This window comes from Drosophila suzukii, chromosome 3 (assembly GCF_043229965.1).
Source record: "Drosophila suzukii chromosome 3, CBGP_Dsuzu_IsoJpt1.0, whole genome shotgun sequence".
Taxonomy (NCBI): Eukaryota; Metazoa; Arthropoda; class Insecta; order Diptera; family Drosophilidae; genus Drosophila; species Drosophila suzukii.
In genome coordinates, this window is record NC_092082.1 from 62,552,072 (window position 1) to 62,579,611 (window position 27,540).

The 27,540-nt window shown below is 41.0% G+C and overlaps 2 protein-coding genes across 2 annotated transcripts; both read right to left on the reverse strand.

Annotated features, from left to right (window-relative positions):
* Positions 1 to 1,041: 1,041 nt before the first annotated feature.
* LOC108005927 (uncharacterized) lies at positions 1,042 to 6,491 on the reverse strand. The gene is made up of 2 exons (XM_036819054.3): positions 2,892 to 6,491; positions 1,042 to 1,433 (listed from the first exon to the last, which is right to left on the reverse strand). The coding sequence occupies exons 1-2, from the start codon at positions 4,397 to 4,399 to the stop codon at positions 1,217 to 1,219; spliced, it is 1,725 nt and encodes a 574-aa protein (XP_036674949.3). The 5' UTR covers positions 4,400 to 6,491; the 3' UTR covers positions 1,042 to 1,216.
* Positions 6,492 to 6,627: 136 nt separating this feature from the next.
* plh (pasang lhamu) lies at positions 6,628 to 26,658 on the reverse strand. The gene is made up of 4 exons (XM_036819150.3): positions 26,531 to 26,658; positions 8,908 to 9,133; positions 8,644 to 8,851; positions 6,628 to 7,025 (listed from the first exon to the last, which is right to left on the reverse strand). The coding sequence occupies exons 2-4, from the start codon at positions 9,057 to 9,059 to the stop codon at positions 6,804 to 6,806; spliced, it is 582 nt and encodes a 193-aa protein (XP_036675045.3). The 5' UTR covers positions 9,060 to 9,133; positions 26,531 to 26,658; the 3' UTR covers positions 6,628 to 6,803.
* Positions 26,659 to 27,540: the final 882 nt, after the last annotated feature.

Consider the following 27,540-nt stretch of genomic DNA (forward strand, 5'->3'; position numbering starts at 1 on the left):
GGATCTCACTTCCCCTGGCTTCACCCCTAACTAGTTTCGGTTCCCACACACAGCAGCCTGGTTATAAAAGCATTTTCCTCGGATTTAAAGCTCATAACGATTCACAGCTCAGTGACCAAAGAGTTCTGAACAAGCTGAAGCACAAAAGCCACTCTGCGGCACTTCCTTCCCCTTCTCACCCTCCGCACAGAGCCCCTCTGTGTATGTGGCATGTAGAAGAGTACCTCCCCCGAAGTCGCCCGCTTTCCCCGGAGCAAAAAATCCAGGCGAACAAAGCAATTTTGTGGAATTACAAGAGCGTCTCTAATTGTTAAGTAAGCATAATGTGTGCAACATATGGCCGAGAGACTTGGCCGGACTTTGACAGCGACCCCGTCCCTTCGCCGGTCTGGAAACGGGGATGGGATGTGCCTGGGAAATTATGGCAGCGACAGCCTGCAGGGCACCAAAAAGAAAAAACAAATACCCAAACTGGAACAGGGGCGAAAATAAATTGGCAAAACGCTCGCAAAAAAGATCTCGGTGCTTGTGTGTATATTAAAAGATATGTCAGCCATAAAAAGTGCTTACAAAAATATTTTATTGTGCATGTGGCGAGTCAACAAACTGAGCACTACGAGTACATCTCTGGGTCCCGCGGAAGGGCAAGTGCCGGGATGGAAGCTGTTTCCACAATGGGGCGCATTGAGATGGAGTTTTTTCGCCTTCATCGTCAACTGGAGCTCATTAAAGCTAAATAAAAGCATTGAACTGTGCAAACTTCCACAGAACCCAGACAAGGGGCTGGGTTCTATCACAAGATGCAAAGCAGAACAAACAAGTAGAATTGGTATGTCATCATCCCCATGTGAGACACTCATAACTCAAGCTGCACGACTTCAGTTCTGTTTTTTTTCCTGTTATTGGAACATAATATTTCAGATCACCAAAGAGTTTTAAAACAAAAGTACCTCAAATGTCTTTCTGTCGAGTAATAAAATTTATTTAGTCTTCAAAGTTAGTTCAAGATGTGGAAGCTAGCCTGTACCCACGTATTGACACTTTTTATCGTTATGTAAATTTATTTGAATTAAAATTGGTTTGCCATTTCGAGAACACATTTTTAAATTCGTCATTCGTTTATACAGCTTTTTCTTATAAAAATAATCAATATTTAATTATGTTCTGGTTCTTGGTATAAGGATGAATGTAATGCATATCTATTTTATAAATTAATCTATGGAAGTTCCTCATACAGCTCACAGCTCTCGTATATGTAGTTATTTCTTGCCGGGAGCGGTAGGGGGTAATCACAGGAGGGTGGAACCGAAGGCGCCCTATCCCTGGGTGGATGTATGTACTTATTGGTCTCCGTGTGACGGTGGTTCGCTTGTTCCAAGTAGCGGTGATACGCAATGACATATTCGCTGTCGTCAAGAGTCGAAATCGGACCCCTATTGGAAGACAAATTGAAAGTTTGGTGTTTTTAAACCTTTGTTAAGCCATGTAAAAACTTAAACTTCTTGAACCTCAACCTAGGTTTTTTTAAAGACTAGAGCTTTTACTTCAATCAAACATATCATCAACCCCATGAAGATTTTTGATTGAACTTAGACCGTTGTAAAAAATCTCAGAGGAAAAAAATGGGAAAGATATTTACATCTAAAATATTTTCAGTAGGTTTTTGTGGCGGATCCAGAATGTACAAAATTAGTCAAGTATAAATACAAATTGTTGAATAAAATACATATTAAATATAGTTTTTAACCCGAGTGGGGGTCTTTCAACCCATGGATCCGCGCATGGTATGTTTATTGATGTTTATTACTTTAAAAAAGTATTAAAATAGAAGTATTTTTTAACTTTTTTAATTTTTATTTTATTTTATTAATTTAATTTTAAGCTTTTAAGAAATATTGTATTTTGAAAAGTTACATGAAAAACGAATATTTTGTTACTATACCCTACACTCCCCTAATTTAATTGTCAAGGAAGGAAATGTTTTTCGTTTGTATGAAAAATTACAGATTAGATTATATTATCTTTCTGTCTTTTTTGTCCCTAAAAACAATGAGTTAAGCGATAATGTGGCAATAATATTCATGATTGTAAATAGCTATATTGCAGTAGATATTATACCCGTTACTCGTAGAGTAAAAGGGTATACTAGATTCGTCGGAAAGTATGTAACAGGCAGAAGGAAGCGTTTCCGACCCCATAACGTACATATATTCTTGATCAGGATTACTAGCCGAGTCGATCTAGCCATGTCCGTCTGCCCGTCTTTCCGTCTGTCCGTATGAACGCTGAGATCTCGGAAACTATGGGAGCTAGGCTATTTAGATTTGGCTTGCAGATTCCTGAGCTTCTTACGCAGCGCAAGTTTGTTTCGGTAGAGTGCCACGCCCACTCTAACGCCCACAAACCGCCCGAAACTGTGGCTCCTACAGTTTTGATGCTAGAATAAAAATTTTAACTGAAATGTATTGTTCTCGTCAATACCTATCGATTGACCCAAAAAAAGTTTGCCACGCCCACTTTAACGCCCACAAACCGCCCACAAACCTCAAAAAATCGTAAATATGAACGTGGGTATCTCGGATATCTCAGATTTAGATTCAGTAGCCTTGCACGCATCGCAAATTTGTTATGCGAATATGCCACGCCCACTCTAACGCCCACAAACCGCCCAAACCTGTGGCGCCCACAATTTTCATGCTAGATCAAAAATTTTAACTGAAATGTATTGGTCTCGTCAATACCTACCGATTGATCCAAATTTGCCACGCCCACTCTAACGCCCATAACGCTTAAATCTTAAATCCCTTTAGTTCCTTTAGCTGAATAACGGGTATCTGATAGTCGAGGTACTCGACTGTAGCGTTCTTCCTTGTTTTTATATGAAAACTTACCCCGCATAGTCATTCAGGTCCTTTTCGAATCTCCGGGGAATTAGACCCATCGTGTTGGATTCCCGCCGCTTACTTTTCTTAAACAGTCGTATAGCTCCGTAAGCAATGAGCATACCGAGAAGGATGCCACCAAAAAGGAGTCCTATTCCCAGTCCAATTATAAGGCCGCTGTGATCATCGAACCAGGACGCTTTTGAGGAAACCACACATCTCATGGTAAAATGAGAACAACAGTTGGATGGGAAGGTAAAATTGTCGCCCAATAGTCCACAGAAGTAGGTGGGTACTGTGCAGTCCGATTCGCAGACCTCCACAAGTATACCATCCTTACAACTAGCCGAACTTTCCAGATCTGAAAATCCAATCGTTGAGTTCGCTGAGATACGAGAGCATACGAGTTCTTGGCAAAGTTCCTCCTCGCAATTCGATCGTGGTGTTGTCATTGTTGATAACGTTGATGGTTCAGTTGATGGATCAGCCGTTATATCTTGTGTGGGTGATGTTGTTGTTATTGATTGTAGTGTAGATGGAAATATGGTTACTGTTGATTCTACTGTAGTTGGGGCTGATGTTGAGTTTGTTGTTGCGGGTGCAAAGGGTGGCCCAGCGGCTCTTTCGAACTGGACAGTAGAGCTCTCCTCGTCCTCAATGGTTGTGTCAGGGGTAAACTCAAGTATTTCCAAGTCATAAGCATAGTCTCTTTCCTTTTGACTTTCACTCAAGTCTAAGTATTGCACTAACTTAAGTCTTGGCGGTAGAACGTCCCACTCGATTTGGCTTAAGCCACAGTTTTTTAGAATCAGCTGCGCCAATGCGGGGAGATTCTCAAAGGAATCTGATTTAAAACTCCCTCCGAAATTCGTTCCGCTCATATCTAAACATTTCAAGTGGGTGAAATTGTTGTATCCCAAGAAATCGCTGAGTGCATATCTTCTTTCTGTGTAGAATGACTGTTGTATTTTAGCATTAATAACCGTCTCAGACACAGCTGAAAGGAATCCAAAAGGCTTGAAATGGCTATTTCCATTGATTAGGGTGAAGTTCTGAAGCTTTTGAAGACCATGTAAGGCTGATTCTGTTAAATTTTCCAGTTCCACATTAATGAGTTGCAAGTTCATAAGATAACGGGTGTTATGTTGATCAAAAGTTCCATTACTGATATGAACTATGGTGCAATTCACTATTGTTAAGTTTTGCAGTTCCCAGCTGCTGGAAAAAAAGCTCCTTTGTAGAGTGTTATTTTCAAATCCATGGCTTGATATGAAGAGGGATTGGTCACAGATGTTGTAATGCGACTCATGTTTATAGTCCAAATCCGTGGAATCAGAAGTTACTTCATCACTGGTCTCGGAGAAATCCACATTGACCAGAATCAGAAGAAGCGCAAAGGAGAACACGGCCGGCAGGATGATATATTTGAGCCATCGCATCCGGCGGGGCTGATACAGCCGTTCCGGTTTCTTCGTCCTTTCCTCGTTGACCAAATCAAAGGACTTGGACTTAAACATTGTGTATATATGTTTTTAGAAGTGTGCAGTGCTCGCACCTGTCGGGACCAAATCGAACTGACTCCCAACGCCATTTGCATAATTTCATTAGGCGAATTAGTTCCGCCTATTATCTGATAAGGGTTGGTTCCCCAGTGATAAGATTGTGGGTATGGGACCATCGATGCGAACCAGATTCGGATAAGCAGCATGTTGACCAATTTCCCAAATATAGTTTCAGACAGTTTAGTTGATACCTGATTGGAGTCCTTAGGTTTCACTAATTAAATCAAACCATTAAACCATTTGAGCTTGCCTAATCATAATCACAATATTAATAGTGAAACATTTTTATTAAAAGGAGATAGTCACAATATATTTGAATATATGGTAAGGTAAGGATCGGGTGTTTTTTCTTTTGAGTAACCTTCTTGGTCTATTTTAAATTATCTAGATCTTAGGTTACTAATATTAATCGATATTCCCATACCTTATTGTTGATAGATTCCATGACTGTTCTCCTAACTTTCCTTGCTTTAATAAATCCTGCCCCCTCCAATCCATATGTATTTTCGAATTTCAAAGTTAAGCCCATTAAGGCTACATCTTGGCGGCAATTTCGCCGGCATGTGTACGAATGTCTCCGAGGGTTTCGGAGTGGAAGGAACCCTTGCCTCTGCAACATTTCGTATTCAGCATTTAACTTGTCGTTAGGGTAAATTTATAAGCAGCAGAAGCGCTAACGTCAAGCGGCTGCCGACTGGCGGCTGTCGACTTTTCCCCTCCGACTTCCTCGGCCGTTTTCCACCTTTTTCCCCGGCGCCGTCGCAGGGCCAATTCCTCTGGCAGGCCACTCTGGGTTCCCTGTTCCGGCATCGACATCAACATCGAAATCGACGGAGGACCGGCCTGGCCACGCTTTATTATCTCCCCTCGGACGGCTTTTGTTTGCCGGCGACGCCGACTGCATTTCATTGAGCGTAATTCCGTTGCTAATGATTTTTGGCACACGTAGCGCTACTTTCGAAATTAATGCGCTATAAAACAGCAACAGAAAGACCCCGGCAAGACACTGAGAAATGGGCGCAGGGCGGATAGGAAATTGGCCTGCCAGCCGACGCAGAATTAAATGAAACTCTTGTTTCAATTGCTTTTTCGCAGCTACGATACACGGGAAAAAAAGAGTTGGGTTTGGCATCAAGTGCAGTAGATCAATTAAACTCAAAATGATTTTGTATCGATTACAATTTAAGTAATTAAGAAAATAATTCATTATGATTGGTAACAAATTAAGTTCTTTAAACGTTCAAATAGATTGGCTTTATCATGCTAATCATTTCATTCTTATATTTACTTGTACCTATTTATTATTCAACAGTATGAACACAATTTTAAAAACATTTAAACATTTTTAGCTTTATTTTGCGTTAAAGCCAATCTTCAAAACGGAAGTGAGCATTGATTTATTAAAATTTAGATTAGAGACTTTTATCGGTATATTTTCTCTGTGCAGCTTGAACACCCTCTCTGGGCAGGAAGTTCGCCACGTTTTCCCTTCCTGATAACAGAACCCACATGCGTTTGGATTTCGCGGGTTCAGTTTGGTGTTCTGCGTTTACTTTTGCGGTTTCGTTTTTGCTCTGCATACATTTCCATATTAATTCCCCTGATTATGGCCTCGTCATCGTCTGCGCTCTGTTCCCTGGCATTTTGTCCAAATCCGAATGCGGACCACACTTCGGCGATGATGTTTCTGTTTCAGAATAATCTAAATCGGCATTATTTATGTATTCCGTTCTCGCATTCAGCACAACCACTTAGCGGTTCCACTTCAACGAACCCACAGATACACAAACAGATACTTAGTATATATACAAGTATATAATATGCATAGATGTTACGTATGCATTTTAATGGACCACGATTCCCCCGGCCAAAAGAAGCGCACAGGTGATAAATATTAATTTTGATAAATGATGATGCAGGTCAAATGAACTTAAATGTATGCATAACCACTGGCCGAGTATTCAATATTATGTGTACTAAATTGTCTAGGTACGAATGTATATTTGCAATAAATATAAGTGAAAACAAAAGTGTGCATGTTGTCTAGGTCGCTTTTGGTGGTTCAGAGTCTGCGATTCTGAAGAGCCATCCACCCATTATTATTGCTACTCCCATGAGATTCCTAAACGAAACTGACGATAACGTCTGATTTCAATTCAGTTCTGAGAAAAACACCAACTACGAACTTATCACAACTTATTTATGAGGAAGAAATAAATGAGCGTACATACATACAAATATATTTATACAATGCCAGCGGCCCACAGAAATATATACAAAAGAACATGTCATTAACTCATTCCAAGGGGATCGCCCCTGGTGTTGGTTCCATCACATTTTTGGGTAACTAGGTAAGGACTCACATCTCCAGGAAGTGGATGTCCATGGCGTGGTGGTCCACGTCGACGGGGGGATGCAGCTGGAGGAACTTGACGTAGGCCAGGAAGGTGGTCCAACACATGCTGAAGAAGGAGGTGAATATGACCTGGTTCCGCGCCGGCACGAAGGCGAAGTTCACCGTCTGCACGCAGGGCCAATAAATAACGCCCACCTTGTAGGCGTCCAGGAATTTATCGCTGACCTGGGAACGAGAGGAGACACAGGGGGGTGAGTGCAGTGACATAATGCTCCCAGCAGCGGGCGGAAAATGGAAAATGCCAGCGCGGAAAATTGTAATTAAGTGCCTGCTGGCCAGCGGCGGTAGATGTTTAAAATTTTATTTATTGCCCGACTTGCCCCCTCTCTTTTCTCTTTTATGGGGCGCTAGACTGGGGCGTGGCGTTTTTGTTAATGTTGTTAATTAAAAGGTAACGCCCGGCTCCAAAAATTATCTGCCTGGCCCAAACTGCGCTCAATGTGCCAACGATATCCAATATAAAAAGTCAGAGTCGGGGCCGTCGAGCTTTGGCAATTAACTATTGATTGACTACCTTTGTGTACGCAATTTACCACTGGCATGAAAATCCACTGGCATGGAAAATGGTCAAAACGCTGGCTAATAAGAGGTAATCTAATTTTAGAAAAGCCTTTCTATTGATTAACTTGAATCATAAAATCTCCATACCATAAATATTATGTATCGATGGATTGGGAGTTGCATTTGATACACTTCAAACTAAATAAATAAAATGTATACGAGTCTAAAGTAATCAATAGAGATCAATCCACTAAATAAATTTAATTTTAAGTGGAATCCTCACAATTAAAAGACATATTTCAATCAATCAAATAATTGGTAAATGGTTCTCTATTGATTTCTTGTCCTATTGTAAGGCAAACTACAAATGGGGCAAGAACTTGAAAAAAACATTTTGATACATTTATTTGATATACAAACTGAGCTGTTAGTTTTGTTTTGGAACTAGCTGAATGTGTTATTCTGTATGAAGTTTGACCGTATTACTTTTCCCGCATTTAACTGGCTGCCACTCAAAAATATATTTAGGTAAGGATCAGGGGACTAACGACTTTATCAGCCACGCACATAACTCTTTTACGGCCAAGACCTGAGCCGATCACTTCGCTCAGAATAGTCGGGCCATATATCTTTGGAGAACGCATGCAAAGCAAATGAGACGAAGCCCGTTTGACACAAATATATGGTAAAACATTTACATTTATCAAGATAAATGGTTTCTAATGATATGGAAGTCCGCCGTGGAACCGAACTCGGCCCTGGAGCAAAGTGCCTGAAAGTATCTCAAAGTATGGCCGCAGAGCCAACAAATCAATGTTGACAGTTCGAAGCGGAGGACCAGACGCAGCAATTGGGAATGGATGGAGGTAAGCGACAGACAGGTGATATTTATGCATGCTTACATTACAGCCTCAGACACAGATGCAGATGCATAGATACAGATTCGAGGATGGAGATACTGCCTCGGCGACTGCCTGAATGTGTCGTGAGAAAATGGATTTCCGAAATCAAAACCAACACACCGAATTGGGTGCAAGAAGCCGATGGAAATTGGAGACCCCATTTCCAAACAAATACCATTGGAATCTAACCACAACTGGGCTATGAGCACATCTGGGAGATAAAAAACATAATGCTGCATGCAGGAATGCCTCAGTTGAGGAGTTTTTAACCCGATATATGTTTTAATATACATTAGAGAATGAATGAAAATTGGTATACCTAACCTACAAGATATGGAAATCCTGAGGTGAAGCTCCAAATGAAGGAACAGTTACTTTACCTCCCGTTTGGCCTCCGCGTACGAGTTGCCCTCCATCAAGGTCATGAAGAAGAGGAACGAGCTGATGGCCATCGGATCATATGCAGTCTGCTCGGTGATCGCCTTGCAGAACGATGACTTAATATCGGTTCGCGGCCACATAACGCCCGCCAGTCTGATCCACACGTATATGGTCGGCCCCATGAAAAAGAATCCGAATAAACTGAACCTGCAACGGAGTTAGCCAATTAGCAATCGAGCCGGGACAAGATCCATGGGACGCACCTGACACACTTCATCCAGTCGTAAGTTCGGAATGTCTTCTTCTCGATCATGGTCTGTTCGATAAGCGATCCGCAGGGCCAGAGGGTGCCATAAGATATCATGCCCCGGATGATTTTGTATTTATTTGTAAAATTCACGAAATTGCGAATCATTTTCGACGCTCTCGTGTGATAATCTTCCCGATCGTCAGTGCCAGTTCCACTTCCACAAAAGTGCTTTAAACACGCTGAAAGAGAAATTGTTTTTTGATCAGTACGATGCGGCTGACATGGCTGAGTTCGCTTGGGTTAGCTTTATTCCCCCGTGACTTATGCCAGCTCAGTGCCATATTTGTTTTGGCGGATTTCACTTTTGCCAAGATAGAGGTCTTACCTCATCTGACCTAGAAAGTTAGTTGAAACGCCCTAGAAAATGTCAAATTCTTTCACAGGCTTGATAAACCCCAGTATCTTAGTATTGTACTTAGATAGTATATTGTTATTAAAAACTTAGTTAGTGTTCCAAAATATCCTTCCGCAAAGCCACCCGTTTCTGAGATCATACCTCTCAATTTATTTTACCAGAATAGTGACCCGCATTATTTCCCCTCGGCAGTGATTAACTCATTGAAACCGCCCCTCGTGGTCCACTTGAAATGAATTTCCTCTTCCATTGCCAGACTTAAACCAATTGCAAATAAATGTCAGCCATGGAAACACTTTCACAGCTGACACTTTTTGGACTCTCATCTGAACTGATGGATTGTTGGATGGCTAAAAGGTGGGTCGAGTGTGAGCGGAAGAGGGGGTGGTACTCGCCATCCAGTAACACATGTCAAGTGTTATTATCGGGGAGCAAACTACAAACTACAAACTACAAACGAAACACAAACATAAATTTAATTGCCAAGAATGTTTCTAGCTAAACAAATGTCGAAATAATGTCGGGCCACGGCCAAAGATTTATCATATTCACTCGACTGTCATAAAAAGCAATTAGGCCCGGGCGAAAGATACAAGCCCGGCAGTCCCGAAATGTAATAAAAAATAACAAAATATACCAAAGGGGCGCAAGAGAAAGAAGAAAGAAACGATGTGTGATTTGAAGTTGTTTCTGGTTTTCAGTTTCGCTTAATGAGTTTGCGGCACAAAAAGTCGCTTCGGGGGAAGCGATTAAAGATCCACATCCACATCCAATGCGGCACGTCGGGGTTGCTGTTGTAGTGGCTGGTGCTGCACCCAAAAAAAATCTATTAGTCTGGGTAGAAGAAGACGACCGTTACAAAATCTCCCGAATATTAAAAAGATTTCAAGGCAAAATATTGGTGTACATTTAAATACTCTTTTGCATGTTTTGATGATAGAACGGAAAATATTTTAAGTGTATTAAAGTAAGTTTAGTGAATCTGCAAATCGCTTGTCCCTAGGTTTTCATCAGTTTATTTTTAAAGGTATAAATACGCTTACCAACTAATATTGTTTATAAAAAGTTATAAAATTAGATGCAATATTTTTTTGTGTGTGACGTTGCCTTTGTAATTAGTATGCCCGCACACACGCCAAGCCCTCCGAAATGGAAACGGAAGCGGAGAGTCCCGGCGAACAGTTGGTCTTTGGGACGGGCAGGTTCGCTTTGAAGGGCACTCGTCAGCAGAAACATAAAGAAGGGACGATACGATCCACGTTCCGTTCCGAAAACAAGCGACCTGGCGATTTGGCTGGTGTGAAAAGTCCGCCTCGTGGCAACTGGCCCTTGTTGTTGCCGTCTGTTGCATATTTTCACAAGTAATTAACATGTACACGACGGTGTCCTTGTTCGGAGCCAGGGACCCGAGAATCCCCCTGGTGTAGATGCAGTGTTCCAGCAGCAACTGTCCAAACAGACTTGGCTGTTGTTGTTTATCAGCGGGGCCGTAACAAAACGCTGCCTCCACATTAATTTGCATTATTTTCACATTTAAATTTTAGATGAGTGCAGCCCGCTGAAGTTGCACTCTGCCGGCAAAGGGGCCAGGTGGGACGACAAATTGTACAGGTAGTTGGCAACACGTCTTTCAAAACGTCCAATCCAAAGGCTTCTGATGGATAGCACCGACTATTGTCTTAATTGAACCCAGTCCGAGCTAAGCATTGATTTGATTGGCATTTAGTTTCAAGCTGAATGGTTAAACGAAACGTAAGAACGGAATTGGGAAGAATTGGATCTTAATAAACGAATTTATAGAAATTTACTTTCCTGGAAGTCACATTAACGTATTTAACAAAATAATGTATTTGTTTAACTATTTATGTAAGAATCCTTTCAATAGTTTAAGCTGATAGCTAATATTATTCTATTAAGATATTAAATTTAAGATCTAATTGATCAAAATATGAGCTTACGTAAATTTAAAGTCCTGTTTAGTCACCACCAAATCACTTTTGGACTACAATGCCTTTACGTTAAGATTGCGTTTATATTCAGAAAGTTATATAGTAATATACTGTAATATACTTTTGCTTTCTTAGATTAAAATTCTTTTGGACCTTTAAGTTAAAATGGATTTTAATAAATTTTGTTTGCTTTGGAGACCATAATTTTTCCACACCTTTCAGTAATAGTTTCGTGTGTGTTTGCGGCCCTTGCAAATGTGTTAAGCCTTAAATACCAGAGATGTTCTGCCCTTTCAAAATTGATGTGCTCGGTTTCATAAATTTACATAGTTCACGGGCGGAAAACTTATTTGTTGGCGATGCTGCTGCCCCCATTTAGCCCATTTAGTTCGCCGCTGATGATAAATTTTGCAATGTGGCCCGGGCGAATGTGCAATAAAATGCTCCCCATGTTGCACACAGCAACAAACCTTGCAACATAAATTAAAGCGCAAAATGTTTATTTACGCTGCAGCCAGCAGAAGGGAAATCAGGAGAGCCGGGGGAAATGGGGGAAAACTTGCCGGCTGTTTCCTGCGCAACATTTGCATTTTGACGCCGTTTTACGCATGATGTAAAGAGCTACGGCCAACTCGGCTTATCAGCCCAGAGAAATCAAACAGCCGCCGAGTAGGAGGTTCGCCGAGATGGGTTGGGAGATGGGAGATGGAGCTCCACTGCCCGCAGCATCTTGCAACATTTTGTTTTAATTTCGCACTCTCGAAAAGTGGCAGCCGCCACTCGAACGGGCTTTTGATGTTGGCCAAGTGAATTGCCACGGTGCCACAGAGACAGGGAATGGAGCTGGGACAGAGACGGGGACAGAGAACGGAGCCAGCTGCTGGTCGATCTCACCTAGGGAATGGCAACCATCTCAATCCCCGGCAATCCCCCTTTGAAAGATGTGGTAAGTGGCGAAGAGGCAGTCGTATTTCAAGACCGTTTTACTTTAGCTTGAAAGTTATTATTGTGATTTTTACGTATTCAATTTACTTCGATATTAGTATTCCAGGAGAGACCTCTTTGATATCTCCTTTGCAAGACCTAACTCAATTTCTGCCTGAGACTTATATTTTTCTTTCTCTTCTGATTGAACACCCATTGTCGGTCCAATCAATCGATTACTTGAATAAATATGGTTATTGACTTGTCGCACAGCTTTGCCCTCCACTTTTTCGGTTGTTTTCAATTCCGATGCCCCCTGCAACAAAAAACTTCACACTTGCTTGCTTTTTTCTGGCTGTTAATATCACGGGGCCTACATCAAAGGGCATTGCCTAAGAAACGAAGCTAATTGTATTTGTATCTGTATCCGAGTCCCCAGTAGGGGAGTATCTGTATCTGAAGGTGCGAGTTTTGATTGCACTCGCTCTGTCAAGCACACGGACACAAGGGCGCTTTATTTGATTTCCAGTTATGCAGTGTTTTAGTGGGTTCCTCTCCCCGTTCCTCCTCCACCTCCTGACCTTTGTTTATTGAACTCTGGCTGACTGATAGCTGGGGGAAGGGGTTGGTCGGGGGAGTTATGATGGTGCTACATGGGTTTTTTGAACATATCGAAACACGTGTATTTGTTACCGCCTGATGCGGGCTGTTTGTTCTCAGCGCCCTGCACTATGATTTGATTTATTTGTACACAACTTTATGATATTTACATGTCTGCATCTGAAGGGGGCGTGGCAGGGCGCTTAGGGGCGGGGGCGTTGCACGAGCAGCACATGCAATCTGCCATTGCTGTAAACAAAAACGGGGTTCATCGAGTGCGTTGGGTTATCCCCCAATATGGTTCAGTTGCGGGGGGTTAGTTATTCGATAATTTTCCATACCCCCTATAGATTTTCGTGGCGAAGGGGTGGATTAATACTAATGTTTATCTATAGCCCAAGTCAGCTGCAGCTTAACATTGAAAACTACTTTTGTTCTTGAAACATTTACTCATGTATCGTATGTAGTCTTGTACCCAAAAGCATTATTAAGATTTTGTAGTAAACATGTAAAGTAATGCTGGTAAAATCTGTTCTTATGTTTAGGAATCGCTGCATAGGAACTACTTTGTGGAAGGATAGTGATTTACTTATACTTCATTTATTTATAATTAATTTTAATAATAAAAGGCAATGATCGGCGGTCATCCTGTCTTTTTAAGATTTCGATCAAGCTTCTGGGCCTGTCCACTTCCTCCCTTTTGCTCTTTTACACGCGTTTCGTAAACTCCCGTAATAACCCTTCATTTGGGCTGGGCGCCATTAGCTCCCAATCCCGATCCCGAACCCAATCAAGTGCAATCATGGAGGAAGCCCTCCTCCCGGATGGTACTTATCTATCGCTGCTCATCGGCGGTTCTTCGGGGGCTGAACTCCAGCCATTATCAATTCATGTCCCGTCATAATTAATAAGGCTCGGGTGGAAATTGGAGGGGAAAACAAACACGCAAGACGGCAATCAGTTGGCATTGTGTCGGGTCTTCGGCTATGGAATAAGGGATATGGGACCTGGTTCTGAAGTCTGAGGTCTGGGTGCGACCTTATCGGGCAACAGCTGCCGTTCCAATAAAGCAGCCCCCCTCCATCGGCAGTAACTTTGGCGATGTTTGCTGTTTGCTCAAGCGCTCCTGGCCAATTACAGCTTCCTGTTGTGCGAATTTCCTTCGTTCCCCTTTTCTACACTGCGATAAACGTGGACTTTGCTCACGACTTAAATGGTTTTTATACATGCCATCTAAAGCAAAGAAATAAATATCCAGATTTGTACTCTTGATGTAGCCATTGTTTCACACATGAGCTGTCTATTAAATTATTTCATGTTATTGCCTTTTCAGAGATAAAAATTCTAAATTATATTTTTTCTCCGTGTTTCGGCTCTTGTATTTTGAGTCAGTCCTGTCTTTAACCCACCTACGACCCCTTCCCTTTTGCAAGAATGAAAACATCACACACGCTCAATTTCAAGTGTCGAAATGTCTGACAGCTGAAATAATAGGATGGAAATGGGTGCGTTCTTTCTTTCGGTTTTTTAGCCATCCCTCGGGGCCCAACGGTAACTAAAGTTTCAAAATAAACAACGCCGGCGAACAATTTATGAAATCATTTTCGCATTAAAAATGCGAGGCAGGGGCAAATAAAAAATGAGGAACATAAAATACAATAACGGACAGCGGCACACATGCCGGCCAAAGAGCGAAAACAATTGCAATTGCAGGCAATTTGCTTGATTTTCTCATTTCCAATTTTTATTGTTTTTCTTGAGGCAGCAGGAGGGTGAGTTTTGAAACCCGGCAGAGCGTGTCGGGGAACAAGAGAATCCAATTTCGTAGAATTTGATTGTCAACCGAAATAACGAGGAAGCCCATAAAAGTGAGACAGGACCACAGTGTTGTCGATTTGGCTATTTCTAATAGATTCAAGAGTGGACACTGCAATAATAATATGATATTGCGATGAATTTTCAAATTTTGTTTTGAATTACAACTACAGCTTCAAATACATATTTCCAACTCGGTACATAATTTGTACCTACTTTTTGTAGTCCCAAATACGAACGGACTGAGCTGAGAGGTAAGCAAACGGACAAACAATGAGAAAGACGTCAGATTTCCAGAAAGACCATTGAGATTAGAGGCAGCGAAATCGCTGGAGTTCATCGGGTTCATAAATACTTGTATTGCCCATCCGACGCACAAGTGTCAATTGCAGCTGACACGACAACGGGGCTCTCGGTTATTAGTTGGCCATCAAACGTGTATGACACTTTAGTCGGTTTCTGTTTTCCTCCCTCTATATGTCCCCGTCTCTCTCTTTCCTCGCTCCCCGTCTCTTTCTAGACAGTTTGGTCTGACAGTTGTGCCAAATTGACGTTTGGTGTTCGCGGCCACCAGGGAGAAAACTGTCACAGGGTGGGCGGAATGTGTCACAGTAGAGTGCGAAAAGTAATAAGTTTAAAAATATTATGTGCAATAAAATCAAGAAAAAATCAAATTGCGACTATAATTATTATTTAAAAAATTGAAAACAAAATGAAGTAGACAAATGGGTTTTAAAAGTAAACTAAAAACCATTTCAAATGTGTATTTCATAAGCATAAGCATAAAATATTAACTAACATGATAAAAAAGATATTGTGTCAAGTTTACTAACAACTTAACATTGACTGACTAACAATTTATTTATAAGTTATCCCTACAAAGAATTCCGAAAATCCCTATTTCGATCTTGTAAGTTGATAAAGGATGTAGATGAGTAGAGTTTTTATAAACAGTTTAAAAAAAAATTCCGTTAGGATTGTCACTCCAAGAGCTCAATCAATCGCGTGTATAGATTTTTGGCACCGCTTCAACCAGTGCCTGGGCCCCCAACTATTCAGGTTCAGGGCACACACTTATCCTTCACTCTTACCTATCGCCAAAAAATGTAAATCACCCCGCAGATCCGAGGAACCACCATCGCTCACGGCAGTCGGTTTATCGGGACCCTCGGATCGAGTGGCAGCGCCTACGTAAGGTGGAAACCCCGCGGGGTTACATTGAACCCAGTAAAACAGTAAAAAGCTGTGCCCAAATTTAGCGCCCGGTTCAGTGCACTTGGCTTGTGTGTGTTTGCGTGAGTTTCGTCTAAAAAAATAAAAATAAATAAATGCCGACACAACTGTCAATTATGGTCGTAGTGCTCGTGGGATCGACTCTGACTGAGGCCATACATCCACGTCCCAACAGCAACAATAGATAGATGCGAGTATGTAGATATTTTATATAAACAGCAGCAGTTCAATTTGTTGATTCGCCGCCCGCTCGGCGGGCTGTTTGGATTTCGATTGATGGCAACGTAGGACGCGGACAGGGACAGGGACACCCATTGACAGAGCCATATGCTGTACACAACTAAGTCCGTGCACCAGGAGAAAATTCAGTATTAACTGAATCTAACCGTGATTGATTACGTCGTTCTTATCTCTATTAAAAATGTTCACTAATAAAGCGCACACCATCGCCCAAATCTTTTTCTTGTTTGAAGGGAATGAAAAATCACTTATTGCAAGAAATGGAAAACAATTTTTTACATGCCGAAGAAATGAGGGTTTTATTAAATTATTTGTTATTTGTTATAATACAGCCTTAATTAATTATTTTAAAATTTTAAAACATAATATGGTCCCATAGCTGTTAGCCCTCAAAGGCAAGCTTTGAAACCATTTCTTAAGTCTACAAGTATTAGAAAATCAACAAGAAAAAAAGTTATATACCCTTGCAGCTATAATTATTAAATTTAAAAACACAAAAAATGATATTCCCAATAGTATAAGATAATATGTCAAAAAACACCGAAGCTATAATTTGTTTCATATTATTTTCCTACCAATTTTCCGATCGTTCCTATGGCAGCTATATGATATAGTCGTCCGATTTTGATAAAATTTAATTCGAAACTCAAAACTAATTAAAAAATGTTATTTCCAAGCGTTGGAGGTTATATGTCGAAAAACACCAAAGCTATAATTTGTTTCATATTATTTTTCCACCAATTTTCCGATCGTTCCTATGGCAGCTATATGATATAGTCGTCCGATTTTGATAAAATTTAATTCGAAATTCAGAACTAATTAAAAAATGTTATTTCCAAGCGTAGGAGGTTATATGTTAAAAAACACCGAAGTTATAAATTGTTTCATGTTATTTTCCTACCAATTTTCCGATCGTTCCTATGGCAGCTATATGATATAGTCGTCCGATTTCGATAAAATTTAATTCAAAATTCAAAACTAATTAAAAAATGTTATTTCCAAGCTTAGGAGGTTATATGCTAAAAAACACCAAAGATATAATTTTTTTTAATTTTTTTGTCCGATTATTCCTATGGGAGCTATAAGATATAGTTGTCCGATCCGGCTGGTTCCGACTTATATACTACCTGCAAAAGATATAAGACTTTTGGGAAAGTTTCAGCCCGATAGCTTTAAAACTGAGAGACTAGTTTGCGTAGAAACGGACGGACAGACGGACATGGCTAGATCGACTCGTCTAGTCATGCTGATCAAGAATATATATACTTTATGGGGTCGGAAACGTCTCCTTCACTGCGTTGCAAACTTCTGACTGAAATCAATATACCCTCTGCAAGGGTATAACAAGGAACGCTAGAGTCAAATGCCTTGACTGTAACCAGCCAACTCTCCTAACTTACGACCAAATAAATATACCTTCGATTAGAAGCGAAGAAATGTCCATTCATATCTTCTACTTAACATTAATATCTAAAGACTGTGGTCATAAGGTCATAACTATTAACTAATGGTCCGATAAGGTATTAATCGAAAAGTGTTGCCAGGGCTACATAAATATAATAATCTTTAATTTTGGCTGCTATATTGTTATGTTATGTATTTAGAATAAACATTAAGGGTAGGTTCAAGCAATTGTTTCGGTTCCACCCAACCTGTATCTCGAGAACAACATTAGACATCAAAACATACATACTTCTCCTTTTATTTTAATTTTTGCTTGCTCATTCACAGCTTTTTCGCAGTGTACTTACATACGAAAATGTGGAATGCATCGGCAAAGTCATTTGTCACGCGCCGGGAACGACAACAACCACGGGCGATGTCAATGAGCGAACAATGAACCGGGCGGGCAAACAAACCGCCCCCTCCGCCCTACCAAGGCCCATCAGATCCCCTTCCGCAGCCCCTGCACCTTTCCACTGCACTACCGAGCTGCCATCGAACCTGAACCGCACAAAAATAAAAATTGAGCACACACTAAATCAACAATTACAAGATAAGCGAACGGCCAACGGCGAGCCCATACACTACGAGTATCAAACAGTTCGAACACATCTGCGATTCAAATGCCAGGCGAGCGAGGCCTCCACACACTTCCGCAATTATTTACAATGTCCCATTAAGTGCAGCGTTCTATGCCTCATTTCAGATCGTCACCAAACTAACGCGGGCTCGAAATTAGTTGGACAAAGGAAAAGGAAAGGGTGCAGCCAGTTTTGAACACAGCACCCGAAACCTTCAGCCCCGCACAGCAGGCAAAGTCCCAACCAGTGGCGTACCCATCTCTTTTTTAGGGGGGGTTTTGACAATTTTGTTATGATACTAGATAAAGAGTCCTCCTTTGTAAATTAAAACATAAAATAAGAGAACAATGGACTTTAAACTTGGAAATTGTGTGAAAGTTGCAGGTAACAATATACCTCTAGATTGCTATCCTTTTCGTTAGATATATTAAATTAAATTATCATTTTAAAATCTCTTTGCTGTTTAGATTAATATTATTAGTTAAAAAGAACGTTATCAACTTACAAATCGTATGGAAATTGTAGTTAAAAACTTGCCGTTGAATTTAAGGCGTACTATCAGTAGACCCATTTTCTTAAAATATAATATATCAAAATATGATTTCATAATCCCTTATCTATTTACTTTAATATTAAAACCTTAATGATTTAAGGTACCTAAAAATTGTTTCACCTTTGAGTGCCACCTACTACGCCACTGAACCCAATAAACCAACCAGCCATCCATGAGCCAAACTCCAGGCAGTTTGTAATTTCATGCACTTAAACTCGCATTATGTTCCCCCTCCCGGATTTTTTGCTGCGTTCTGTTAATTCGGTTGTTTGTCTGATTTTCTTTTTTCCCATTTGGGGTTATTGTTTTTTCCAGCTTCGTGTCTTTTTTGTACGTCATCGTTTCCTTGTTTCGTTTTGATCTCTGGCTGGAAACCTTAGGCGCTCGACGGGCTTAAATTTATATTTTGTATCCCCTGTGCAATTTGAGGTGTAGTCATTACCGGGGATCTGGGCAAAGGGGAGTGGCTGACCGACTGCGTGCCGTGTTCGTAATTACATTGATGGCGCGCAGAGTTCGGACTTTGTCTGCTCGGTCTCAAATTATAAGTATGGACGGTCGGTGCATTTACGGGCTTACCCGCTTCCCGAACCCTTTTGCCCGTTTCCGTTTCTAGACTGGGGTTTCGTATTTAGTCGAGGGTCGCTCACTATTATTAACTGTTTATCAATCAGGCAGCTTAAGAATCTTCGGGATGCGCTCCTAATGAGTTGAGCGTAATCGAGGGGAAACTGAAGGTCTCTTTGATAATGATTACTAAATATAATCATTAAAAGTCGCTTGGATGCGATTGGGAAAAACCTACAACTAGAGAGGGGTTGGTAGATTTTTAAAATCAAAAACAATGAGGTTGCCTCGGCATTTATTTCATAATTAAAGCACACTTCTTTTTTATTATTTATAAAGCCGACCAGAAGCCGACTTAAGTACTCAACATATCCTACCGTATTATGTGCATTGTAGTAAGAATTAAATTAATAAAAGTCCTACCTTTCCTTAAGTAAATATTCGTTATCCTGATCTGAGTCATAAAAGTAAATGAAATTAAATTCCTTGATGCCAACTCTTTTTTAAGACGACTTCATTCTTTTCGTAAACATAAGGAATCATCAAGTATTGAATTGAATTCTCCTTATCCACGGAGCTTTGATTTTAGGACATTATTTTCTAATTCATATTTAATGTTGTAAATTAAATTACATAAGGAATAATTTCCTGCAACAGCGTCACCAACCGTTGACTCCTTTATATGACTATAACTTTTGAATGGATGCTCAATGTTTTACATGAGGACAGATATTGATAATCCAAACCAAATTCCTTTTACATTTTACATTACAGGTTTTGGCGTTATGGGCGTTTGTGGGCGTCAGAGTGGGAGTTGCACTCTGCTGAAATAAACTAAATTTGCATGCCTAATTCCAACTTTCTAGATTTTAAAGTTTCCGAGATCTCAGCGTTCATACGGACTGACAGACAGAGATCACAGGCTAGATCTACTCGGCTTGTGATCCTGATTGAGATGAATGTTTTTCCATATTTCATGGAACAAAAATAAAGAACAAAACGTATAAGAAATATTAATTAAAATCGCTCGTCCACCCCAAAACCCCCACCGCTTTTCACAGATCCACTTTGATGTACTCTCGAGAGCACATATTTTTCCATGCCACATTTTCCGCTACCCTGAAATATCCGCTTGAGGTGACCCATTTCGGGCACACAGTGCCTGCCATTTAGCATTCACCATTTGCCATTCAGCATTGTGCCAGCTTAACCTCATTTCGAAGGCAAATGCTAAAGAATTACATTAAACCCCGAGTGGCAAGCCGAAATGCAAACGCAAAATCAAAGAAAAGAAAATTAACATGAAGTGAATTTCGAAAGGGGGACGGACACGGATAGTCCGGGGAAAACGGGGAAAACGCCGGGGGCGATGGGAAATTTTGGCAAAGAGTCGGGCACGTGCTTATAGCGCAGAAATTTGGAAACTTTTGTATTTCCTCCGAGACCCAAAGAGACAGCTAGACGACATGGACGTGACGGACCCAGACCGACAAGCGGGCTAGCAGACGGATGGACGGACGGTTGGACGGTTGGATGGTTGGACGGTGGGACGGTCGACGTAATCATGAGGCAATTTCTTCTGGGCCCGGCTGGCAACTGCACTTCGAAGTCAGCATTTTCTTGGCCCGCTTCCCCGAGCCAACTCGACTTCAGCCAACTCACCTCCCGAGTTAACCCCGAGCTGTTTTGGGACATTTGATTTTGAGTGTTTTCCGGTGACCCACTAGAGAAGCTTCTACCCACTTAAGCTGCAGAAATGCCAATATTTTCTTTGGCCCTTTCTTTCGCCAATAAATCATGTGCCACATTGTGTCTGCTCTTTTCTTTGCGTTTCGTTTATTTGCCCTCAGCTCCGATTCGTTGGTTTGACATACGCAATTTAAATAAAAAATTAGCGCATATTTTGCGTTTTCCTTTCCAAGTGCCCAAATACCATACTAAATCGTAAGCATGCACTGGCAAAACACCCATGACATCTATCAATTCATTTAAATCCTTTAAATATATGGTATACTGGACATCTACTTCTTTTGTTCATCGATATAAGAGCGTCAATACAATATAAATATTTATTTAAATAAAATCAGTAAACTGTGTTGACCTGCTTTCTTTCTGTGCATTTTGCGAACCCCATGTGATGTGTAGATTCATTCAATTTATTACTTGGCATATTTTTTGCCGCTGCTTTGTTTTTGCTGCTGCCTCAAATAAATAATGCCCGGAGCTGTGCAAGCGGGTCGATTAATATAAATCAACGCCTGACGGTGTCGTCCGAGGGAAGTTCCGAGGGAGGGCTGGGCGGTTCGGGGAAATGGGTGCCTCGCCCGCTGACTTTTCCTTTGTGGCTTTAATGAAAGTAATTTATTAAGTAATTTCTAAGCTTTTAGTCGTGACGCTTGCCGTTGAGAGTTTAATTAATTGGTTTTCATATTAAACGACCCGACCAGGCCCCGATGAATTATGTATGAGAAGGTAAGTAGCAATCGATATTGAGATTGCCATTGAATATTGCACAACTCGGACGGGAAAAATCCCGATCGCCCTGCCTCTTATGCACGGATACAAAACGGAAACTGTAGTCCGCCATGAAATGGATCTAATGGATTAATAAACATTCCTCAATAATTAATTCCGAGTACAATTTGAGCCTCCATTTAAAATGCAAATGAGGGAACGCCGTGGGGAACTTCTGAATGGGCCCACTAATTCCCAGGAAATTCACACAGCGGATTAAGAACGATCTTTGACTCGTAGAGTAGTCATCTCATTGTACTAAAGTTGGATAGTGCTGCAACAATACAGTGCGTTTCATTGTGTCTTAATAATTCAATTCGTCAGCCAATAAAATCAAAAATACATTGTCTAATATTGTAAAAGTTATATTTAAGGAATAGCTCCTTAGAAAAGTTTTTGTTTTTTTAGTTATAGAGGAAAACTTAAATATTATGGTACTTTTTTAAAGAGTTAGTAGTTAAATATACAAAAAATGGGTACAAATTGTATGGGGCTAATAGCAGAGCACTTGGTGAACAATAAAAGTTAACACGACTGGTATTAACTATCTAAAATCTGTCACCGGATGCTCGTTCAAAATCAGGAAGTTGAAACTAGCAAGTTAAATTTAAATTGACTCAACGCAAATATTTATGAATTCGATGATTTTCTTCATGTTTCTGAAGTCGCCCTGAGGTTGTGAAACGAACCTTATCTTGGAAACTGGACTCCCCCGAGCGAAGCTGTTCTTTCAAGTGTCAGGGCAAAGTCGAAGCGAGTTGTCGCCTTGGAAAATGCGACAATCTGGCCAGGGTCCACTGCCGATGGTGGGTGGGGGAAGGGGAATCAGCACACTACCCTCTCCTCTGCGTCAGATACATTTGTATCTTTCCGTGCGGCGACTGCAACGGCACCCACAACCAGCAACAAATAGCCACCCAAACGACGGCGGATGTGCGAGCACGAAACGTGCTTTCCGAATGGCCAAATGGCCAAAACCAAAGCAAACCCAGACGGGCAGACAATGAAAACTAAAGCCAAGAAAATAGACGAGGAGAAAAGCACAGGCAGAAAACTGCAACCGAAAATAAATAAAAATGTTTCAGAGAAAACTGTCAAGATTTGCATTTATCGTCGTTGGCGTCGCGGGCCAAGAAAATGCACATGCGATAAAAGTAGTTGCCATGGCTTTGCTATTGCAACGTCTGGTTTCTGGCTTCTGGTATCTGGTATTCTGGTATATGGTATCTGCGTTTCGGTATCTGGTGTCTTGTGGATACGGGTATCTGTATCTGTACTTGGCCATAGATAGCTTAGTTGGCATTTGCTAAATTTGCATATCGCATTGGAGCGGCGTCTCAGCAGAAAAATATTTGAGAATTTGCACTTTAATTGCGCCTAAATCACCGCAGGTTCGGACAACATTAATTGACTCTGCAGATACGGACTGATTGGTCTGGGACGCCTGCACTCATTATGCATTTGTTTTCTATTAATTTAATTAGTCGGCATTTTGCGGTTGTGCAATCCGCTTGGTATTTGCAATTTCCAGTTCCCTAAAAAGGCCCATTCCAGCCCCACCACAGCTCAATAGCAAGCAGATTAAATAGAAATGTTTTATTCCCCATTTTCCCCGAGCTCCCCTCAAATTACCGATGTTGCAATACAAATACGGGTTTAATTTTGTGTTGGTTTTCCGTCAGCTTTGTGTGGAATACGCCATATGCTAAATAAATTAAAATTTTAATTTTATTATCCCGAAATACATTGTTATCTGGACTTAATGTGGGCGCAATAAATACAAAATCTGCAGCAGACTTAAATCAACATGCGAATGTTTTTCGTCATAGAAGTTGATTTTGTCTTTAAGACCGTTATTATTCGATTGGCCTATTTTTAAATCGTTTTTTCTTTGGAAAACTATGAAAGTAACATCCCTTTTGCAAGGAAGTTAAAAGGAAATGACTGTTTTCATTGCGAATGCTCTGGCTAATTGACTAGAAGTTTGTCAGCCATTTTCACATTTCGGAAAACGCCCAAGGCTTAGAACTCAGGAAGGCTTGCGCAACGCCTGATAACTTTCCAAATATATGGTAAATTATACAGACAGCAGCCCGCAGAAAGAGAGGAATTCCATTTGCGTTCAATCGTAATCGTAAATTTCTGGCAAATTCAACTGCGCAGCAACTCCTCCCATTCCAGCCCCAAAACCCCTCAATTTATTCGGTTTACAATTCAATTTAAATGTAATTTCCCTTTTTGCTAAATTGCAAATGCCAACACATGCGAGAGGAGCGAAAGAGACGGGTGGCGAGTGGGAGAGCGAGACAGCCTCAGTCAACTGTCGCATTCCTAACGCACTGCCACGCCCACTCCCGCACACACACACACCCACTGGGGGCTGTAAAACACATGTAAATGATAGTGCACGTCATAATATTTCATTTGACACACGGTAGAAAATCGTTTTACACTTTTGGCATAAATTGACGAAATAAATCATGTTTGCGACACATGATTGGCGACCCAAACAGAAAGGCAGTTTTGGGTGCGTTTTGGGGGTACGGTCACGGTGGAAAATGCGGGACTCAGGAGGCGGGAAAGTGAAATTACACGCAGTGAAGGCAGCCCGAAAACGTAGGAAAAACCGTTCGAAAATACTCTATTTTTAAGGGAGCATATGTCATAAAGTATGCAAATGTGTTAAAACGCTTAAGTTTTTTAGCTCCAGATCTTAATTATTCTTCAAAATAAAATATTATCTTCTCAGCTTGGTTTGAGAATTTGATTTTAAAATTGAATAGATCTTAATCTTCTTAGGTCAAAAGTTTTTAAATAAAAGTCCTCGGTCTTCTCGTTTTGTCTAAATATAAAAGTAAGACTAAGAGTAAATCAATAGGATTACAAAATAAACTATTCTTAGAGAATTCCACCTTCGAATTTGAGTTATGTGTTTGCGTTAGAGCGGATTTACGTTGCCTTTTGATTCAATTCATTTGGCCATGCAACGCGGCGTATGCGCGATGTTTCATGGCACTCACATACACTCGTATTTCAGCGATTTGCGCTCAAAATCCGAATTTCACTTTTGTTGTTGCGCAAAGAAAGCAACAGCTTGGTGCAATATTTATTTTATAATTTAATTATGGCGAAATGCTTTTGACATTTTGCCCCTCGTCGTTAACCGGCTGTTGGCGGGATTTCGCTTGGCCAATAAGGCCATAAGACAAACAGTCGAAAAAGGCCACGCCGACGTTGAATGACTGAGTGGCGGAATGCGTCAATTCCTTTCCACGTGCGAATGTGCTTTTTTCGATTTGCCATCACAAACATCAGCAAATTGCATTTCGATTGTGATTCGGGTTGATGAATAGCCAGAAACGACTGTCGCGAATCGAGACCGAGGGGGGTCAATTATTTTGAGCGACTCGATTGAATTTCTAATGACTCAAAGGGGTATTAAATGCGCATTAAGCGGAGTCACATCGCGGCTGCCTGCCCATGGGGCACACTCACTTATCGATGTTCAACTAACCACATTAGCCTAATGATTTCGCCGAGTTTCCCAGTCCCGGTCCCAGTCCCAGTCCCATTTCCATTCCCAGTTCGCGTTCGCTTTTGCGCTCAAGTCCAAGTCCCCATCATCATCATCATTGTCAGCACTTAAATGCAGGCTTCATTTGCTTAATTGCATGGCAAATGTTGCCGTGATTAATGTGACAGGGATTGGGAATGGAACTTGGCCGGGACCGTGCCTACGCACAACACTCCAGCCCCTCAAAAAGCGGCAAAAGGTGAAAAAGGAAGACAAGCAATCAACATAAACCTGTTCATTATCACTGCTGTTGGCTTTCGCATGAGTTCGGCTGGAAAAATTGAAAAGGCGAAGCATGGAAATAATTTTGACGAAGATTTACTCTCGCTTTTACACTGCAACAAAGGGCTGAAAAACATATAAAGTCTTTGATGCTGTATCATCCACAGTTTTAGTAGCTAACCACATTATGCAGATTTTATAGATGCACAGAGAAAAAATGAATAGGGTGTAATGTATGAATTAAATGTATATAGGAGGTGCATTACTTGATATATTCGTCATTTTGGTTTTGGCTCTCTGTTTTTGTTCCCGAGTATTCCGAAAATTTCTGCCTCGCTCTTACCCAGAGTAATTTAAAGATGTATATTGCTCTTTTTTGATTTGGGGGAATTTTCAAAGAGTATCAAGTTTGTCCTGTAAGTTTTCAACATCCCGGAAATGAGGAACTAAGGAACTTTACTTAAGATTTGTTGTGTAATACATTCTTAGATTTCCTGATTTATCTGCAGGTTTTTTTGAGTGCAGCGGTCTGCCTTGGGCTTCAACCGCAAGCAGATAGCCCGCTACTCATGCCCCATTCAAGTCCGATATCCCCATCATAAATATGTATATTCGCTTGCCGCAGCTTGGCCCGAGATTAGCGGAAGCGAGAACATTCAGTGGGCAATGTGGACCAAGGCTTCTCTCCGGCGATGACGATTTGACCCACTTGCACAGTCGTAATCACCTAAAGGGGACTGGGGAGCGGAGACCATCCGCATAGCCCTAGCACCTTGCCACTCGTTGGGGACCCCAAAGCTTTTGAGTGACGGAACGCTATTTATAGACCCGCTAAATGAACAAATTACTTCCGACAAACGCATATTTGAACTTTAAAAATGCGCGGCTATAAATAATCGGCTGGCAATTAGCTATTTGCGATTGCGCTTCGCACTCTCGAGGTCCGAGAAAGGAGCCGTTGGAAATCCGCAGCCCACTTATGCAAGATGCCATCGTTTGTCATTACCGGATGATTTCCGCGGAAATTCCTCGAACTCGAAATCCTCAGCAGTAATTTGTGCGAAAAACCCGCGACGATTCGCGAGGCGTTTGGCTCGGCCAAGAAATAAAAACTAATTGCAATGATTGCAAATTGCCAGATTTCAATGTCAATGGCGGCCAAAAGAGAGTGAGTAGCGGTGGCCAGTGGCCAGTAGCCAGCGTCATCATCATTAGTGAGTGCCCGACCGATTCTGCATCTTTGCATCTTTGTATCTTGTCTCTCGGCGGAATGCATCTCTGCGGTTGCCAATCAATAATTTGCCTGGTGAATGCCTCCGCTGGCTGTAATTGTGTTCTGGCCTCTGCCTCTCTTTTTGTGCAATTTTCATTCATTGCATTTGGCAAGCAACTGCCAATAAGTTGGCTTCCACAGTCTACAGAGAGAGAAACACTCAGCAATATAAAAGGATTAACACGATTTTCGAGATGGGAATTCAACAAATCTTAAGCGGCTCAGTAAAATATGTCGATGTACTACATTTTTAATTTAAGGATTTAGCTATTTATTTAGTATCCATACGTTTATAGTTTTTAGCGTCACAGAAGAATTATCAAACTTAAATCTGGTGAGTGTTATGTTAGTGAGTTGCAGAATGTTAATCGACATTTAAGAAAACAGGTATTTGCATCAATTTTACTAAGTTTCTGCTTTAACAAAAGTTGGGATGGTGTATCATCTCAAAGTGTACTATATGCCAATTTTCGAAGCATTCATCCGATGAAGGTGATTCGATAACATCCATTTTGCATCAAGTAATGCTTCCGGCGTTGACTAGTTTGTTTTTGTGAAGGAAAGAAACGATTCTATGTCAGTGCAACATAGTTGTTCCAATAGTTCTTTCTGGAAAAGGACCAGTTGTCTTCTCTTTTATTTGATCAAAAAGTTGGGTAAATCTGCAAAATGATTGTTCCTGGTGCTATTTGTTGTGCCTGCGAGTTACTTGAGTTTGCTTCAACTTAGTGTGATCTTGTACA